At 41.4% G+C, this 20,652-nt stretch overlaps 2 protein-coding genes across 3 annotated transcripts; both read left to right on the top strand.

The window, feature by feature from the left end:
* Positions 1-11: 11 nt before the first annotated feature.
* Positions 12-6,763, top strand: LOC111974420 (U3 small nucleolar ribonucleoprotein protein MPP10-like). The gene is given in 13 exon segments (XM_024002133.2): positions 12-97; positions 1,637-2,330; positions 2,458-2,594; positions 2,717-2,897; positions 3,034-3,175; positions 3,317-3,384; positions 3,994-4,061; positions 4,063-4,129; positions 4,253-4,289; positions 4,292-4,362; positions 5,740-5,847; positions 6,035-6,253; positions 6,481-6,763. Coding segments are annotated over 13 exon segments (2,028 nt in total). The 3' UTR covers positions 6,631-6,763.
* On the top strand, positions 6,558-19,581 carry ist1 (IST1 factor associated with ESCRT-III). 2 transcript variants are annotated; one of them, XM_024002718.3, is made up of 11 exons: positions 6,558-6,646; positions 7,495-7,566; positions 8,242-8,338; positions 10,365-10,545; positions 12,374-12,461; positions 12,852-12,935; positions 14,998-15,108; positions 15,892-16,056; positions 16,389-16,514; positions 17,087-17,132; positions 17,265-19,581. In XM_024002718.3, exons 3-11 carry the CDS (start codon positions 8,251-8,253, stop codon positions 17,435-17,437), a joined length of 1,062 nt encoding a protein of 353 aa, XP_023858486.1. In that variant the 5' UTR covers positions 6,558-6,646; positions 7,495-7,566; positions 8,242-8,250; the 3' UTR covers positions 17,438-19,581. The 2 variants fall into 2 exon arrangements, with proteins under 2 accessions (XP_023858486.1, XP_070303389.1); XM_070447288.1 differs by lacking the exon at positions 17,087-17,132 and having other exon boundaries at positions 16,389-16,504; positions 17,248-19,581.
* Positions 19,582-20,652: the final 1,071 nt, after the last annotated feature.

Here is a 20,652-nt window from a genome sequence, read left to right as displayed (position 1 = left end):
GAGCAAAAACGATGGCTATCGGGGACATATGTAACACGTTGGAGGGCTGTTTAAAGCTACTCAACATAAAAACTGCACATCCAGAACATTTTCTTATGTAAGTGCACAATTTTTATAATAAAATAATATCTAGATATGTTTAACTTTAAATCAATTAATTCACTTGCTGCCATCGTTACACAATGCTAAGGCTAGCTAGCATCTATCAAATCAAAGTTTATTTGTCACGTGCGCCGAATACACTTATTTACAGGCTCTAACCAATAGTGCGAAAAAAAGGTGTGTGGGGGGGCGGTGTGTAAGTAAAGAAATAAAACAACAGTAAAAAGACATTTGAAAATAACAGTAGCAAGGCCATATACAGGCACCGGTTAGTCAGGCTTATTGAGGTAGTATGTACATGGAGGTGGTTAAAGTGACTATGCATATATGATGAACAGAGAGTAGCAGTAGCGTAAAAAGAGGGGTTGGCGGGAGGTGGGACACAATGCAGATAGCCCGGTTAGCCAATGTACGGGAGCACTGGTTGGTCGGGCCAATTGAGGTAGTATGTACATGAATGTATAGTTAAAGTGACTATGCATATGTGATAAACAGAGAGTAGCAACAGCGTAAAAGAGGGGTTGGTTGGGGGGGGGCACACACAATGCAAATAGTCTGGGTAACCATTTGGTTACCTGTTCAGGAGTCTTATGGCTTGGTGGTAAAAACTGTTGAGAAGCCTTTTTGTCCTAGACTTGGCACTCCGGTACCGCTTGCTATGCGGTAGTAGAGAGAACAGTCTATGGCTGGGGTCTTTGACACTTTTTAGGGCCTTCCTCTGACACCGCCTGGTGTAGAGGTCCTGGATGGCAGGCAGCTTTGCCCCAGTGATGTACTGGGCCGTACGCACTACCCTCTGAAGTGGGTAGTGCGAACCCTCGGCCGAGCAATTGCCGTACCAGGCAGTGATGCAACCGGTCAGGATGCTCTCGATGTTGCAGCTGTAGAACCTTTTGAGGATCTCAGGACCCATGCCAAATCTTTTTAGTTTCCTGAATAGGCTTTGTCGTAACCTCTTCACGACTGTCTTGGTGTGTTTGGACCATTCTAGTTTGTTGTTGATGTGGAATCCAAGGAACTTGAAGCTCTCAACCTGCTCCACTACAGCCCCGTCAATGAGAATGGAGGCGTGCTCTGTGCTCCTTTTCCTGTAGTCCACAATCATCTCCTTAGTCTTGGTTACGTTGAGGGATAGGTTGTTATTCTGGCACCACCCGGCCAGGTCTCTAACCTCCTTCCTATAGGCTGTCTCATCGTTTTCGGTGATCAGGCCTACCACTGTTGTCATCTGCAAACTTCATGATGGTGTTGGAGCAAGCAACCATCTGCAAGCATTCCCTGTTTGGTTAGCTAGAACACGTCATCAAATATTCTTAAAGATAGCCCAGCAGCACCGATAAATTTGATTCTAGTAATTTAGCTACCCTTGATTAGTTGAGCCAGGTGTGGGTACTGGGCTAGAACAAAATCCTGCACACCCTGTGGGTTTTCAAGGCCAGGGTTGGTTGAAGAAGACTGTTAATGTTACTAACCACTACTACTTGAAGAATACTGTAAACAAAAATTGCTTTTTGTATTTTTTCTTTGTGTATAGTCTTCAGGATGGAGTGGCAACAGACTTCACTTCTCTCACTAAGACCCTGTATGATTTACACAAAACCCACGAGCCAGCAGGCTCAAAGGGAAGTCCTCTGGACCAACTGGTGGTTGATAACTTTGACGAGGAACAGGTATGGCAGGAGCTGGAGCTCCAAAATACTGCAGTGCTGAAGCACTTTGAGACAGCAGTGAGTCAGGCTGCCTTGGATACAGCTCTGAGTATCCTGTGTGATGAAGAGGATGCTGATGAGGAGCCAGATAAAAGGGATGAACAAGATAGTGAAGACATAGAAGAGGAGATGAGAGATGGAGATTTGGTAGATGAAGATTGGCAAGGAGAAGAACCACCCATACTTAAAACTGCTATGGATGCCTTGAGAAGGGATAACACAGACGAGGACTCTGATGTAGATTTTGATGTGGACGCATTAGAAAAACAAGCTCAACAAAAGAAATGTTCAGCGGGGAGAGAGTCAAAACCACTGGGTCCTCCATCAGAGGTTGATGACAGGTTCTTCAAGCTCTCAGAGATGGAGTCCTTTCTGGACGATATGGACAGAAGGGAGGGGAAGGAGGGGGACGGTAATGTAGACTACTTCCAGGACTTGCCCTCTGGAGATGAAGATGATGACGTAGACCTCTTCAGTGAAGATGTTTCTTCCAAAAAAACAAACAAACAAGCACAGTATGTATCATATAGTTTTTCTCTCTGCAAGACCTAACTACTATTCAGCTACTTGTGTTTGGTGGTGTTTCTGGTCATTATTGTAGACAAACACACTGCATTCCTATTAATGTACTATGTTCTTCCTGTAGCTGAAAAGTTCCAGGAATCTGAAGTACAAAGACTTCTTTGATGCTGTGGATGATGATCCTGCGCAAACAGCTGACCAATCAGATGCAGAGGACAACAGTATGGATGGACTGCAAGATGATGATGATGAAGAAAATGAGTAAGTGGCTGATGCAGGAATCTCGTGAATGTCACGGTTGGAATTGCATTAATAGGGAATATAGGTTAGGGATATTTATTTTGTACTTATGACAAGAGTTGTTTGTTCCTTTGCTGTTTTAGGGACTTCGTTGAGGATGAAGAGTGCAGACAAGCCAAGGAGGCTTTGAAACGGGTGACCTTTAACCTACCTGCAGAAAATGATGACAGTGAGGGAGAAGACATGGCGGACATCTTTGGAGGAAAGTCTCAAAATGCAACAAAACCTGAATCCAAATCATCCTTTGAGAAACGACAAGACAAGGCAAGCTTTTCCTCAAGGGCTGTTTTAGAATATCTAAATTGGGTTGGGTGTCATTTCATTTACTATTTTTTTCATCTACCGTATATATATCTTTATGTAGCAGACTAATGAAATGGTAAATTCTTACCTTACACAGATGGCTGAAAAGATCCAGGATTTGGAAAAGGCTGCCATGGGAGAAAAGCCATGGCAACTAACAGGAGAGGTGTCTGCTCAGACTCGTCCAGAGAACAGCCTTCTTGAGGTGGATGTGGCATTTGACTCGGCCTCCCGGATGGGTACGTACCACATGCTTGTCAGTCTGTTCATTTAGCTGTCAGTCCCGTTGGAGATGGTTTAGTATTTTACTTACTGCAAGTTTGTGTGTGTCGGAGAGGGTGCTTGTTCAGTCAGGTAACATTTGCTCTGTTTTCTCTCAGCCCCTGCTGTAACAGAGGAAACCACTTTGCAGCTGGAAGACATCATCAAGCAGAGGATTAAAGACCAGGTCAGTGTCTAGACGGGTCGGTTGTTTTGCAACAAAACCGATGCATGCTCAACTATGGGGCAGAACAGACTGGGTTGGCTTAAATGTAAACTATATTTAGTCTCTAATGTTTATTGAAAACATACATTTTCACAATGAGAATTGTCTTTCAAGTACATCGTTATAGTTGTTGTTTAGCTAGCTAGTGAATTTGAGCCATTTTAGCATAGACATCAGTCAAAACACCTCAAAACAAGACATAGTATCGAGAACAATATGAAACTGGCTGAAAAGAGCCCCCTATGATTCCCCACATGGCAGCTTCTTGTCATTGTTGATAACTACTGTATCTGGCCATTCAGAATCACAACAACGCACGAACGTCTGCACCATTGACTCGCGTGCATCGTTTTCGTGATGTTGTCAGCTAACCCGTCTCTAGAGACAACTCAATCTTGACAACAAACTGAACAACTATTTTCAGTTGAATCCAGCTGAATGTGTCATCATCGTTTCATTGCAAGTAAATGGGTAGAACAAGTATAGGTCTATCCAGTATTTAGTTCCGATGTAACCACATTGGGACATTTCAAAGGAAATGTTGTTTTCTGACTTGTATTTTTTTCCAAGGTGTGGGATGATGTGGTGCGCAAGGAGAAGCCTAAGGAAGAGGTATTTGAGTACAAGAAGAGGCTGACTGGACCATGAGAAGAGCAAGCTGAGCCTTGCAGAGGTTTATGAGCAAGAGTACCTCAAGCAGAATCAGGTAGTTATTCGATTATATTTTAGTGTGAACATACTTGGCTTTTCTCTATATTGCAATTAATGCATTTTCTGTTTGTTGAATGAATTATTTATATTATTTGGATCTATTTCCCTTGTATTTCAGCAAAAGACAGAGGATGAAGAAAACCCAGCCCATGTAGAAGTCAAAAGCTCATGGATTCTCTATTCCTTAAACTTGACGCTCTCTCTAACTTCCACTTCACACCCAAACCGGTGAGTTTTCCTGTCAATGTTTCCATGTGCCCTGGATACTGCAAAGCTGCAGCTAGCTCAAAACAAAGCAGCACGCCTTGCCCTTAACTGCACACACAGAACTAACATCAGCAACATGATAGTCTTTCATGATAGTCTTTCTCTTCTAGTTTTTTTTTGTTTAAAAAAAACAAAAATTACCCCCTTTTCTCCCCAATTTCGTAGTATCCAATTGTTAGTAGTTACTATCTTGTCTCATCGCTACAACTCCCGTACGGAGGTCGAACGCCACCTTCAACGCATGGCCGAAAGCCATCCAACCCGGAAGCCAGTCGCACCAATGTGACGAAGGAAACACTGTGCACCTGGTTAGCGTGCACTGCGCCCGGCCCGCCACAGGAGTCGCTAGTGCGTGATGAGACAAGGATATCCCTACCGGCCAAACCCTCCCTAACCCGGACAACACTAAGCCAATTGTGGGTCGCCCCATGGACCTCCCTGTCGCGGCCGGCTGCGACAGAGCCTGGGCTCGAACCCAGAGTCTCTGGTGGCACAGCTAGCACTGCGATGCAGTGCCCTAGACCACTGCGCCACCCGGGAGGCCCCTTCTAGTCTTTTTAAGAAACAGTTGTGTGTTGAAAATGAAACCACGTGTGTAATCTATTTGCATACACTTCAAACAGACATGCATGACACTCCACTATGGGTGTCTTCATGGTACTCAAACCAAAAACAGATTTATTGTGTCACTTAGTTATGTATAGAGCTATATCATTGTGGAACGCTCTGCCACCAGAGGTTACACAGGCAAAAAGCAAGTTTAGCTTTAAAACAACATCTTGTATCACAGCACCGCTCTTCTTTCTAAAGATCTAATTGAACTGTACCGTATATATGAATAGTGTGTACGTAGTATTTTTGTTGTCTCTGTGTCTTTCCTATATGTAACTTTAAAAAAAAATGCAATGTCTTATGTTCTTGTCTATTACTGTTCTGTACTTTGTCATGTATTTGTATGTTTTATGTGGAACTCAGGAAGAGTAGCTGCTGCATGTGGAGTAGCTAATGGGGATCCTAATAAATTAAACACTGTAGCATTTGCATGACAACCATAATTTATGCTTGTCTTTTAAATATGGTATATTTAAGCAATAAGGCACGAGGGGGTGTGGTATATTGCCAATATACCATGGCTAAGGGCTGTTAAGCGCGACTCAACGTGGAGTGCCTAGAAAATACATGTTTTTTCATACCTATGGTATACAGTGCTATACCAGGGCTTTCAGACAATCAGCATTTAGGGTTTGAACAACACAGTTTATAATGAAGGATTTTGTACAAATGGAAATGCTTTTTACACAATATTGATATGTTTGATCTTTTCTTTGTGTCCTGCAGCCTGTTCCTGAAGTGAAAGTTATCTCCAAATTGCCTTCTATTGCTATGGAGGAAGTTGCGCCAGTCAGTGCCAGTAATGCCACTCTATTGGCTCCAGAGGAAGTCAAGGTTTGTCATGCATCCCTTTCCAATATGTTTCATGTTATGGGAAACCATAGTCTAATAGAGTACACTGATGCGTACAAAAGCATTCAAGTGTCGAAGTCAACCAATGTACTTCTGTGTTGTCTACCATAGTAGCCTTTTAGTAGATTTTTCTGAAGACAGGGTAACACCATTTCCTTTCTGATCTTAGGAGAAGAACAAGGCTGGCGACGTGCTGGGTGACTCTGAAAAGACCCCCACAGACAAGAAACGAGAGAGACGCAAGAAGAAGAAGGTGAAGAGCATCAAGATGAAGGAGAAAAGACGGAAACTGAAGGACAGAACTGGAGAGAATAAGAAACAATCAAAGGCAGAGGTGGCAGAAAACCTCAAGAAACTCACAAAGGGAGGCAAAGCAACTTTATTAAAGGTCAGTGTTTTCTTTCTCTGCATGTCTCGTTTTTATATTTAGTTAACCTTGTCTTTCAAATGCAAGCCCCTCCATTATATTTCTGTGTGATCAATATAGACTGATAAGGCCATTGTGTTCTCCACACATTTTCATTTGTATTTATTACAATAGCTAGGATTCAGCTGTCTGTCACAGTTGCAAATAGTTTCTTAAAAATATATTTTTTAATTTGTTCTCTGTTCAAGGATGAGGGGAAGGATAAAGCTCTCCGCTCCTCCTCTGCCTTCTTCTCCCAACTACAAGACCAAGTGAAGAGCCAGATCAAAGGAGCCAAGGACCCGGGCTCCAAGAAGAAGAAACACAAAGAAGTCTCAGCCAGCAAACTCAAGTTGTAGCATTTATTATGATGATGTATGTGTTATAATAATTCATATTTCTTTGTACAGATTTTTTTTAAACAGGAAGCTGCAATTTGTTAAATAGTGGTCGATAGTTTGTAATTTGCAATACAAAAAAAGCAAAACTTGTCATGCTGTGATTTATTCTGACTTTTTGTGACCAATTAGATTCACACTTTTAATCTGTTCAGCTAATCGATCTGTGGGTAGCAGGTAATGTGCCCTTGGGCAAGGCACTTAACCATAATTTGCTCCAGGGTTGCGATACGACTATGGCTGACCCTGTAAAACGGGTGCCAAACTCATTCCATGGAGGACCTAGTGTTTTTCGTTTCAATCAAGACCTAGACAACCAGGTGAGAGGAGTTCCTTACTAATCCATGAGCGAAAACCCGCAGATACTTGGCCTTCCATGGAATGAGTAGACATATGCTGTAAAACCACATTTTATTGCACCTATCCAGTCTGTGACAAAAACATGTATAATTATTTAGCTAAATAGTTGATTCAATGAATGATTATTGTTCAAGGTTCACACTACTTCTTGCAGCTTCATTTGAATTGAGTATTTAAAAGGGCTTTTCTGATCTAAAAATGTTTATCTGTGGGGTGTAGTTTTGAAACTCAGCCTTGCTGCCCTGTGCAGTTTGACCAGGTATATTGTGGTCGTCTTCCTCAAAGCATATCTGGCTATGTAGCAAGCGTACTGTACATTTATGGCATTGGGTCTAATTTCTTTGAAATCTAGTTTATGGCTCTCAAATCCACTATCGCCTTCTAGTGGTGTAAACAGCAGGTGTGAAACGCCCACGTTTTGCACATTTCCCGTGACGTCACTCGGTCTTTTTTGTGTTATTGAAGGAGGAAGACTCGCATTCACGGAAGTCAAGCAACTCGACAAGTTGCTGTTAACCTAGCTAACGTCCCTAACAGGTAATGTCAGAAAATTGTGTTCATTAGATATAAAATGTAACTTATTATATCTACAATGCCTTTTATTGTTTGGTCGTTTTTTAAGGTAACATTACTGTAGCTAACGTTAGCTGGATACGTTTTATTCGAACAGCACTACTTTGTTTATCAGACGTTAGCTAGCTATCTTGCTAGCATAGCTAACAACTAACGTTAGTAGTTAACTATATATCTTCATCCTTGTTGTGCAAACTAGCTAGTTAGCAAACTATTTCCTTTACTATGTGATCCATCAACATGGATTTTGTTAATTAAAATGTTTATACTTTCTGAATTTCTGATAGAGGCAATGTAAGCTAGTTAGACGGTTATTGGTTTCGGGGGTAGATACTGTTAGCTTTTTAGCTAGTTAAGTTAGCTACATAGCTCAATGTCTGTCAGTTTTATATGTCTGCTTTAGTCCTACCTGCCTGTAGTTACTGGTGTGGCCAACAACCAGCTCACATGATGGTGACTCACTAGTGTCGAAACCTCTCCTTATTCCCTCATCTCCTTCATCTTCACGTTCTCTGAACAAAGGATAGGTGAAAACAATATGATGGGTGATGACAGTATGTCAGTGTGGCAAAGAAATTGTCAGACTTGCCAGTATGTATTGGCTCCTCTTTTCAATACCAACTTATTTTGTTTCCTTAGCTGGCCATCATGCTCGGGGGAGGATTCAAAGCAGAAAGACTCCGGGTCAACCTCCGACTGGTGATCAATCGCCTGAAGCTCTTGGAGAAAAAGAAAAGTGAGCCAGGCAACAACAGTACCAGTCAAAAGTTTGGACATACTTACTCATTCCAGGGGTTTTCTTTATTGTTACTATTTTCTACATTGTAGAATAATAGTGAAGATATCAAAACTATTAAATAACATGTATGAATTCATGTACCCCCCAAAAAGTGTTAAACAAATCCAAATATATTTTATATTTGAGATTCTTCAAAGTAGCCACCCTTTGCCTTCATGACAGCTTTGCACTCTTGGCATTCTCTCAACCAGCTTCATGAGGTAGTCACCTGGAATGTATTTCAATTAAGAGGTGTGCCTTGTTGAAAGTTAATTTGTTGAATTTCTTTCCTCAATGCATTTGCGCCAATCAGTTGTGTTGTGACAAGATAGGGGTGGTATACAGAAGATAGCCCTATTTGGTAAAAGACCAAGTCCATATTATGGCAAGAACAGCTCAAATAAGCAAAGAGAAACGACAGTCTATCATTACTTTAAAACATGAAGGTCAGTCAATCTGGAAAATTAAGAACTTTGAAAGTTTCTTAAAGTGCAGTTGCAAAAACCATCAAGGGCTATGATGAAACTGGCTCTCATGAGGACCGCCAAAGGAATGGAAGACCCAGAGTTACCTCTGCTGAGGATAAGTTCATTAGAGAGTTACCAGCCTTAGAAATTGCTGCTCAAAGAAATGCTTCACAGAGTTCAAGTAACAGACACATCTCAACATCAACTGTTCAGAGGAGAATGTGTGACTCAAGCCTTCATGGTCGAATTGCTGCAAAGAAACCACTACTAAAGGACACCAATAATAAGAGACTTGCTTAGGCCAAGAAACACAAGCAATGGACATTAGACCAGTGAAATCGGTCCTTTGGTCTGATGGGTCCAAATTTGAGATTTTTGGTTCCAACCACCGTGTCTTTGTGAGACACAGAGTAGGTGAACTGATGATCTCCTCGTGTGGTTCCCACGTGAAGCATGTAGGAGGTGGTGTGGGGGTGCTTTGCTGGTGACACTGTCAGTGCTTTATTTAGAATTCAAGGCACACTTAACCACCATAGCTACCACAGCATTCTGCAGCGATGTGTGGTTCCCACCAGATGACCTGACCTCCACAATCACCCGACCTCAACCCAATTGAGATGGTTTAGGATGAGTTGGACCGCAGAGTGAAAGAAAAGCAGCCAACAAGTGCTCAGCATATGTGGGAACTCCAAGACGGTTGTAAAATCATTCCAGGTGAAGGTGGTAGAGAGAATGCACAGAGTGTGCAAAGCTGTCATCAAGGCAAAGGGAGGCTACTTTGAAGAATCTAAAATATATTTAGATTTTGTTTTGGTTACCACATGATTCCATGTGTTATTTCATAGTTTTCATGTCTTCATTATTCTACAATGTAGAAATAAAGAAACCCTTGAATGAGTAGGTGTGTCCAAACTTTTGACTGGTACTGTACACACAAACACTGTGCAAGCTGTAGTCTAGTCTCTGTTAACATTTTTGTGTCTCGGGTTGTGTAAAAGGTTGCGTCAATCGAATCTGGTATCAGGATAAAATGTGATTCAGAGTCACTGAATATACTTTAAGTCTTTTTATTTAACATAAGCTCAGAATGGTAAATGCAATTTTCGTATATACGGGTTCACTGTATCACCACGCAGGGTAAAGCAGAGAACTGACTGAAATAGTACAGACATCTTTTTTTATACTGTGACCGATGTAGTTCCAACTTTAGAGTTAGCCTGTCACAGTAGAGGCTTAGCGTGGTTTAAACTTGCTAGCCTATCGGTGGTGCCCAGGCTGGTCCCAGCCTCACAGGATCCAGATATCCGTAAGTGTTTGTTGTGAAGCTTGAGCTGATTCGTCGGTGGCTACACTGCTCAGTACCTGTTTTCTTGTTATTCAGCAGTCACGCTATGTTTTGTGATTAACATGTCCTATTTCTATAAGGCATATATTTTTGTTAAAAAGAGAACAAAACCATCCTTCACAGTTGTCTGTAAAATAAATGCTTACAGAATTGATCTTCTGTCCCTTTGTAGCTGAGCTAGCTCAGAAAGCACGGAAGGAGATTGCAGACTACCTGTCAACAGGAAAGGATGAGCGAGCACGGATCCGTGTGGAACACATCATCAGAGAGGACTACTTGGTAGAGGCCATGGAGATCCTAGAACTGTACTGTGACCTGCTGCTGGCTCGCTTTGGCCTCATCCAGTCCATGAAGTAAATGAGCCTGCCTAGAGGACTCGGACAAGAAGGCTCTTCCTCAATTGTTTATTTCCTTGCATCATGTCTCCTTGCTGCCTCCTCAAAACACATTGGATAAGGTTAGAGAGGGGAGGAGGCTTGGTACTTCTCTTCCAATGCATTTTGAGACGGAGAGAGGATGCAAGGAATCGAGTAAAGACAATTGAAAGAAGAGCCAAAATTTCTCCTGTTCAGGGAAAAACTCCTTTCCCTATTATGGGTGTCTTGAGTTTATCCTTCAGGGCTTGACATTAACGCTTGTCCGGGACAGGTAAAACAATTAGTTGGACAAGAAGAATATAGATTTACTGTAAATTGTCTGGAAGGACAAGCAAAAAAATTCTAACCTAAAATTGCGCCGATCACAGTTTTGCGGTCACGAGATGATCAAAGCTTAGAGCCTATTTGTTGATATTCCTTGCTAGTTAGTGAGTTATTTGGCCACTGACAGTACATTTTTGATTAGCGAACATACGGCCATGAATAGCCTGGAAAAGTCACGTGTACATCCCCTGCATTTATGCCAGTGTGATTGGGCCTGAGGAGAGAGATTGTCGCAGCTAGACTATGGCCTATAAAATAGTGATAGACTAACAGACGGACTAGTTAGCCAATTCAAAACATATCATGTAGCTTGGCTGGTTATCTTGGTAGTTAAGTATTTAGCTAATAGCATGTATTAATGTCCGATGTCCTTCAGAAATGTTGTCCAGCACTCCTGAATAAATGACCGTCGCGCAGTTGATGAACGGGTGCGTAAACCTACTCCGGTTATATATATTTTTTTAATTAAAAGCATCTCAAACACTCAACATTGGGCATGTCATTCTGACAGTGTTAAAAATATTCTTAGAATAGCTAGGGCTGGGATGAAACCAGTGTCGCAATATTTCTTCCATGAAAACCCAAAGCAGTCCCAACTCTTTCGTCCTTTAAAAACCGGCTGTATGTAAAATATTGTGTGCTATAGCTTAGAAAATACAGAAATATGACTCTGGATGAAAAATGTATGTTTGTTTCCAACATAGGGCTGTTTTCCTAAAGAAGTTAAATTCGCTTCGTGTTTTGTTTCCTTGCCACAATAATAACGAGTATCGCCCCGGCCCTAAGAGTAGCCTAATTTTGAAATTACTCCTATCCTGTCAATAGATCTCCACGAAAACCTTCATATTTCAGCCTTACATGGTTATAGATAACATGTCTTAGAGTTACCTTGCTTTGAAGTAGCCTACTTAAGCCATTTGATCCCTTATTCATTAAATAGTATTTGGTTGTAATTGTAAAGTAAAAATTATTTATGTTATTTAAGGATTGCCAACCATCCTCCGGGAGAGCCTTAAAGGGCGGCAGGTAGCCTAGAGCTTAGAGCATTGAGCCAGTAACAAAAGTCGCTGGTTGGAATACCCGAGCCGAAAAGGTGAAAAATCTGTCAATGTGCCTTTGAGCAAGTTACTTAACTCTAATTTGCTACAGGGGGCGCCGTACTACTATGGCTCACCCAGTAAAACTTCACATTTCACTGCACCTATCTGGTGACAAAAGATTTGTATTTTTTTACGGGGCTGTGTTTTATTTTGAGACGGTCTGAATATGTAAATAAGTCAATAGGCAGAGGGTGGCTTACATTCTTCTGATTTTCTGTATGGTAATGATAATTGTGTTTTGTAAAGTGGTTCCTTGCATCATACAACCCCATGTTAAGTCACCCTTTTGGCCCATGATGTTACAGACCATTTTTTATTTGAGCTTTCAGACAATAAGAAATCTGTCATCCCTTAACACCTATTCTTCTGTTTCTTGAAAGGGAGCTCGACCCTGGCCTGCAGGAGGCTGTGTCCACTCTCATCTGGGCAGCCCCACGTCTCCAGTGTGAGGTCAACGAGCTCAAAATTGTGAGTAGTATGCATTGTGCGTTAACATGTCTAGCATGTCTTATTATACTGCCTCATTTAAACACTTGCATCCTGCCCCTTCCCTAATACACATGTAATGATTGGACTATAAATTGTGCCTTCCTGTATTATACTTAAGCTACAATGTATTATTCTAGTCAACTGCCATTTACTTTATGTTCGTATTTTTATCTTTTATGTTTTATTTTTGCATTGTCGAAGAAACCTGCAAGTAAGCATTTTGTTCTGGACCATGTATACCATGCATATCCTCTACATAGGACTAATTAAACTTTAAACTAGTCCTCAATTAAAAAGACGAAAAAATGAATGCGGTTTGTACACTTTTTGCTGTATTGTGATCCTTGATACTGTGCTTTCTCCATACAGGTGTCTGATCAGCTGTGTGCCAAATACAGCAAAGAGTATGGCAAGCTCTGTAGGACAAACCAAATCGGGACAGTCAATGATAGGGTATGCATTTTTAGATGGTCTGCTTCAAGATACAGTACCAGTCAAAGTTTGGACACACCTACTCATTCAAGTGTATTTATTTTCTTTTTACTATTTTCTACATTGTAGAATAATAGTGAAGACATCAAAACTATGAAATGACACATATGGAATCATGTAGTAACCAATAAAGTGTTAAACATATCCAAATATATTTTATATTTGAGATTCTTCAAAGTAGCCACCCTTTGCCTTGATGACTGCTTTGCACCCTCTTTGTGTTCTCTCAACCAGCTTCATGAAGTAGTCACCTGGAATGCATTTCAATTAACAGGTGTGCCTTGTTAAATTGTGGGGTTTAATTCCTTAATGTGTTTGAGCCAATTGGTTGTGTTATGACTAGGTAGGAGTGGTATACAGAAGATAGCCCCTATTAGTCCATATTATGGCAAGCACAGCTCAAATAAGCAGAGAAATGACAGTCCGTTACTTTAAGACAGGTCAATATGGAACATTTCAAGAACTTTGAACGTTTCTTCAAGTGCAGTTGCAAAAACCATCAAGCGCAATTATGAAACTGGCTCTCATAAGGACCGCCACAGGAAAGGAAGACCCAGAGTTACCTCTGCTGCAGAGGATAAGTTCATTGGAGTTACCATCCCAATAAATGCTTGACAGAGTTCAAGTAACAAACACATCTCAACAGCCACTGTTCAGAGGAGACCGTATGAATCATGGTCGAATTGCTGCAAAGAAACCACTACTAAAGGACACCAATAATAAGAAGAGACTTACTTGAGACAAGAAACACAAGCAATGGACATTAGACCAGTGGAAATCTGTCCTTTAGTCTGATGTGTCCAAATTTTAGATTTTTGGTCCAACCGCTGTGTCTTTGTGAGATGCATAGTAGGTGAACTGATGATCTCCTCGTATGGTTCCCACCGTGAAGCATGGAGGAGGTGGTGTGGGAGTGCTTTGCTGGTGACACTGTCAGTGCTTTATTTAGAAGTCAAGGCACACTTAACCACCATAGCTACCATAGCATTGTGCAGCGATACACCATCCCATCTGGTTTGCGCTTAATGGGACTATCATTTGTTTTTCAACAGGATAATGACCCAACACACCTTCAGGCTGTGTAAGGGCTATTTGACCAAGAAGGAGAGTGATGGAGTGCTGCATTAGATGACCTGGCCTCCACAATTACCCGACCTCAACCCAATTGAGATGGGTTTGGGATGAGTTGGACCGCAGAGTAAAAGAAAAGCAGCCAACAAGTGCTCAGCATTTGTGGCCTGCTGGAGGTCATTTTGCAGGGCTCTGGCAGTGCACCTCCTTGCACAAAGGAGGAGGTAGCGGTCCTGCTGCTGGGTTGTTGCCCTCCTACGGCCTCCTCCACGTCTCCTGATGTACTGGCCTGTCTCCTGGTAGCGCCTCCATGCTCTGGAGACTACGCTGACAGACACAGCAAACCTTTTTGCCACAGCTCGCATTGATGTGCCATCCTGGATGAACTGCACTACCTGAGCCACTTGTGTGGGTTGTAGACTCCGTCTCATGCTACACACTAGAGTGAGAGCACCGCCAGCATTCAAAAGTGACCAAAACATCAGCCAGGAAGCATAGGAACTGCTGTGGTCACCACCTGCAGAATCACTCCTTTTTTGGGGGTGTCTTGCTAATTGCCTATAATTTCCACCTTTTGTATATTCCATTTGCACAACAGCATGTGAAATTTATTGTCAATCAGTGTTGCTTCCTAAGTGGACAGTTTGATTTCATAGAAGTGTGATTGACTTGGAGTTACATTGTGTTGTTTAAGTGTTCCCTTTATTTTTTTGAGCAGTGTATATATTTTGATTTGTTTAACACTTTTTTTGGGGGGGCTACATGAATCCATAGGTGTTATTTCATAGTTTTGATGTCTTCACTATTCTACAATGTAGAGTAAAAAAAAAAGTAAAAATAAAGAAACCCTTGAATGAGTAGGTGTGTCCAAACTTTTGATTGGTACTGTATATATGTGTTTGTTTGTTTCTGTGTGCCTAAAACATTTCCCTGTCTCTACTTTACCCCATAGCTCATGCACAAACTGAGTGTAGAGGCCCCTCCTAAGATCCTGGTGGAGCGCTACCTTATTGAGATTGCCAAGAATTACAACGTGCCCTACGAGTCAGACGCCATGGTCAGAGTGAGTATCTGATGATGAAGCCTGTCTCCCTGTGCCCACCCCCTGACTGACTCTACTATTTATATACTACCAAGTCTGGAACCAACAAGACCCTGAACAGCTTCTACCCCCACGCCATAAGACTGCTAAAACTAAATACCTGCCCGGACTATCTGCATTGACCCTTTTTGCACTCTTTTGACTCATCACATACACTGCACTCATTACCTGTCCTGTTGCCTAGTAACTTTATTCCTAGTTATATGTACATATCTACCTCAATTACATTGACCCAGTGCTGGTAACTCGTGTATATAGCCATGTTAGCAGTAATCATCGTGTATGTATAATTACTTTGATTACGTGTTATTATTTCAGTTTTTTTTCTCTCTGCATTGTTGGGAAAGGCCCGTAAGTAAGCATTTCACTGTTAAAGCCAATTTATGCTTCACCCGAAAATGTGGTCAGAGGCTTCGTATGGAGGGTGTGACGCTCATTGCGGAACCTCCGGAAGCATGCAGAGGCCAAGTCAAGCTCCGTACCGTTTCGCAGGGCACCTCTTGAATTTTGTAACAATGCAAAGGGCTCTGTTTAGCTCCGCATTGACCTGATTGGTTGACGGTATGTGAGGGAGGGAGGTCCTGTATAAACGCAAGCTCACTTCCTTGACAACTGCTCTGCTGCGCGTGAGAAAGTATGAATGCACTGACTTCTGCAGAGGCCGTATCACCATAAATGCTGCACGACCAATGCAGACGTTGGATTGATCATGCAGTACCTTTTATTTTACCCCCCCCCACGCAGCCGGAGGTGTGTACAGGCGAGGAGGCTGACCTCATAGACGTGGACTCTGACTTCAAGAAGCCAGGCGGAGGAGGAGGAGGCGGCGGCGGCGGCTTCACCGCTGGAGCCATGCCTATGCCCATGGGCCCCCCATCAGCGTTCAGCTACCCAACAACCGAAGGAGCAGTAAGACATTTCCCCCCCCCCCAATAGTGGCTTGAATGACACCACTCCTGTTTGCGAGATAGTTGCTTACAGATGGAGTCTGCAGTAGGGGGAATACGAACATAAAGTAACTGTTCATGCAGCATGGGAAAAAAGTGCAGTACATATGTGCTTTTCTATCGTGCGTGCGATGGCAGAGAAGAAGAAAACAGTGTTAGTTGTTTGAAGTAACTTCGTTGTCGTAATATCGCAAACGGACATGGCTGTTTCACCATTAAGGATTCCAGCTTTAAGAAATATAGAGATGTTGATATGAATGTGATGTTTTTATACATATTCCTTTTTTTCTTTAGATGCCCGGCCCCATAGGGTTCAACGGCCCCTCTGTTGGCACATATGATGCCTTTAACAACTTCCAGCCTCCAATGAGAGGAGGGCACCCCCCTGAGCTGCCGAGCTGCCCCCCTACCTACGAGTCTGTAAGTGTCAGAGCCCCCTGCCCCTTCTGCTTCTCCAGACAGATGGACAGCCGGCCAGTTCACCTTTCAGGGAAGAGGAGTTCATTATAGTTTGCTTGTGCCATCGCTTGTCTCTGCAGCACAGTGCTATGCTACAGGGACATGATAGGGATTGGATAAGAACAGATAGAATGTGGAAACGGTCTTAGCTGGTATTAACTGCTAATCACTAACCTTGTGCTGAACTGCATACGACTGTCTTTTGAATGCTCTGAGTGATTTATAATATGCTGAAACAGATCTGCTTGCTGTCAAACTAGTATGTTACTGGATGTGGCAGGGAAGCAATGTTCTTCGTAGTGAAGTGAATGCAATTTGAGGTTAATTATATTATTAGCTCTTGCTTTTTGCTCATTCTTACCCCAGCGGTGTTGACTTTCTCAGCAATGCACTACTTCAATGATTATTCCTCCCCCAATCACATACTAACATACAAAATATTGTTTTTCTCTGCCTTCTCATGTGTCTATACAACTTTAACATTTCAACATGCAGGCAGGGTAGAGAGATCATGATGTGTGTGTATTTTTCAGATTGATGAGCTGTCTATTAAACCTTCTGATCGATCCCAGGTCTCTGGTAAGTTGTTTTCAATGAATATTTCCTTTCCTACACGTCAATCTCTTCAACGATATTATTGCTTTCTTTTTGCATAACGGTTGCATTGGGGTGTATTTGTAATGTCAATCTAAACCTATGTTCTTTCCACAGGCCCTGGGCCTTCATCCCAGATCTACGATAACAACGCCCTCCCTGAGCTGCCCTCAGTTCCCGACACGCTTCCCACTTCCTCCTTTGGAGTTGGTCGAAACACTGCGAGCTCTGATGACATCGACTTTGATGACCTGTCACGGCGCTTTGAGGATCTGAAGAAGAAGACCTAATCCTTCAGTATCCCATCATGCTCCTCTGTGTTGTCAGTCACCGTAGCTACAGGATCAGGAAATGTTGAAATATTTGGATTGGCACCCTTTGCAGTGAAACTCTCCCCACTGTGTTGTTTTACTGATGTTAACATGAACTGTACCTCATTCAAACACACGTGTCTGTCTGGCACACTGAAGGTGAAGACCCTTTAGAGGGCTATTTGACAGTACATTTTGCAGTACACTTTATTATCAACTACGTCCAATCAAAACTGGACCGTATAGATGTCATCTTTATATGAGCACTTTGGATATAAAATGGCCTTCCTGATAGTAACTAGTACTCTATGTAACCTCTCAATCTTTCTCATTGCTATGATTGTCACATATCCCCTTGACTCACAGTATGAGCCGATATTTGGTTAATAATCAAATAGTCTTAACTAATAGTGTCTCTCATCCATAGACTGGATTGAGTAATCCAGAATGTCAATAGTTTGTCGTTGTGCCATCGCTTGTCATGAAACTGGTGTTTACCTGTCACTGAATCGCATACTAGAAAAACCTGTTTTCTGGCACACCCATTATGTCGAAATATTCAGGCCTAGGACATTTTCAAGGCCGTAGCACCCGGTCTATGTCGGGTTTTACCCTACTCTTACTCTCCGGCTCTGGACCTTTGGTGACGTCTGAAACCGGTTCTTTGACATATCTGTTACCTTACATGGGGTGGAGGGATTTAATTAGACATGATTGATAAAGTGGGGTAGTGAAATATGTAATACGCAATGCTATTTACAGGAATGATTGCTTTAACTGTACAGCAAAAATATGTTGGTAGGAGGTTGAAGGCAAGAGTTGGAAAATATTTTTATTTTACAAATTTGTTTTAATAAAATCCACTTAATGTTTTAAAGATTATTTAGTTTAACCCTATACATACACTTTCCATGTTTGTGTAAAATAACCCATGCAGTGTATTGGCGAATGGAATGCATGATTTGACTGGTGACAGAAATTATACTCTATATGAATAACCACTTGACCATGTAAGTTTGATGTAAATACATCCCTCAAAATGTAATGGGTTCTTCTTCCTCTTTGTGTAATAGAGGTTTATAGTGTGATTCAGTATGTTATCTATGTATGTGCGCCACACTGCATTTACCGTCATCAGAGGCCTTCCCATTCTATAAGTGTATTCAGACTATGTACACGTAACCTGCAGTGGTGGACAAACTACCCAATTGTCATACTTGAATAAAAGTAAAGATGCCTTAATAGAAAATGACTCAAGTGAAAGTCACCCAGTAAAATACTACTTGATTAAAAGTTAAAGTATTTGGTTTTAAATATACTTAAGTATCGAAAGTATAAATAATTTAAAATTCCTTATTTTAACGAAAACTAGAAAACACAATTTTTGTGTTTTAACATTTGCGGATAGACGGGGACACACTCCAACACAGACATAATATACAAACTAAGCATTTGTGTTTAGTAAGCCCACCAGATCAGAGGTGGTAGAGATAACCAGGGATGTTCTTTTGATAAGTGTGAATTTGACCAATTTTCTGTCCTGTTAAGCATTCAAAATGTAACGAATACTTTTGAGTGTCGGGGAAAATGTATGTGGTAAAAAGTACAATCTTTTTTTGGGGGGGGAATGTAGTGAAGTAAAAGTTGTCAAAAATATAAATAGTAAAGTACAGATACTCCAGAAAATGACTTAAGTAGTACTGTAAAGTATTTTTACCTAAGTACTTTACACCACTTGTAACATGCCTATATCTTAATTTATATAATCTTTGTTAAAATTAGTTAAAAGTTTTTTTATTTTATGAACATGGATTGAATCTTGGTGATGGAAGTAGGTTTGAGAAAGGGGGCTGGATTTGCTGTTCCTGTCTTATAGCTTGTTTTCACTAATATATGATGGGTGGAAGTTAGGAGTGTCTACTCCACCATCCTAAAATAAGACTAACACTACTGTACAGTGACCCGCTCACTGCTTTGACTGCTCATCCTCTTAGGTGTAATGTAGGATTGTTTGAAGAATGTTTGATACCAACTTTGATTAGCAAGTGTACTGTATATCTTGTCACAAAACAGATATTAGCCTATGTTTTTTCTGTCTAATAAAGGACATATTTCTAATTGAAGTTCTGGGGTGGCTAATTTTCTTAGCTTGTAATTGTTTCGGTGTTGTCATATCTTGTCAAGTGAATAAGTGCTACTGTAATCAAGGAAGTCAGTTGGTAGTGCAGTGTAGATACTAGTACTGCCACTAGAGAGGGTAGATTACTAGTGTTAGTTTGCAGTAACTTTGTTGTTGTTGTAATATCACCAACAGACATGGCTGTTTCACCATTAAGGATTCCAGCTTTAAGAAATGTTGAAATATTTGGATTGGCACCCTTTCCAGTGAAACTCTCCTCACTGTGTAGTTTTACTGATGTTAACATTAACCTCATTCAAACACACGTGTCTGTCTGGCACACTGAAGGAGAAGACCCTTTAGAGGGCTATTTGACAGTACATTTTATTATCGACTACGTCCAATCAAAACTGGACCGTATAGATGTCATCTTTATATGAGCACTTTGGATATAAAATGGCCTTCCTGATAGTAACTAGTACTCTATGTAACCTCTCAATCTTTCTCGTTGTTATGGTTGTCACGTATCCCCTTGACTTACAGTATGCAACAATATTTGGTTAATAATCAAATAGTCTTAACTAATAGTCTCTCTTGTCCAGAGACTGGATTGAGTAATCCAGAATGTCAATAGTTTGTCATTGGTGGGTTTCATGAAACTGTTTTTTACCTGTCACTGAATCGCACCTGTTTTCTGGCAAACCCATTGTTTTGAAATATCCAGGCCTAGGACATTTTCAAGGCCGTAGCACCCTGTCTATGTCAGGTTGAAGCAGCGCTACTGTAATCAAATGTACTCAGTTGATAGTGCAGTGTAGATACTAGTACTGTCACTAGAGGGTAGATTACTACATGAACAGTGACTGATATGGATGCCTCAATGGATGAGGCAGGTAAAGGGTTACACACAGGACACATAAACGAGTTTCCTAAGCCTTGAGGCACCCATCTCCAAGAGAGCAGGGTTTAATTCAATGACCTTGAAAATCCTTTGAAACAAACAGATATAAAAATAAGTGTACTTCAACTAAGTTTGAAGTGGACCCTTCGTTTTAGGAACTTTCCCAAGTTTTGA

The sequence above is a fragment of the Salvelinus sp. IW2-2015 genome, linkage group LG15, assembly GCF_002910315.2.
Source record: "Salvelinus sp. IW2-2015 linkage group LG15, ASM291031v2, whole genome shotgun sequence".
Classification (NCBI taxonomy): domain Eukaryota; kingdom Metazoa; phylum Chordata; class Actinopteri; order Salmoniformes; family Salmonidae; genus Salvelinus; species Salvelinus sp. IW2-2015.
The sequence above is the reverse complement of the archived record's forward strand: the minus strand, read 5'-3'. Positions and strand labels throughout refer to the sequence as shown.

What these genes read in the sequence shown, in the direction of transcription:
- ist1 (XM_024002718.3), top strand. Translation starts at nt 8,251, where the DNA reads ATGCTCGGGGGAGGATTCAAAGCAGAAAGACTCCGGGTCAACCTCCGA. An exon ending in GGCCTCATCCAGTCCATGAA is followed by an intron (nt 10,546 to 12,373) that starts GTAAATGAGCCT and finishes GTTTCTTGAAAG; the next exon opens with GGAGCTCGACCCTGGCCTGC. An exon ending in TCGGGACAGTCAATGATAGG is followed by an intron (nt 12,936 to 14,997) that starts GTATGCATTTTT and finishes TTTACCCCATAG; the next exon opens with CTCATGCACAAACTGAGTGT.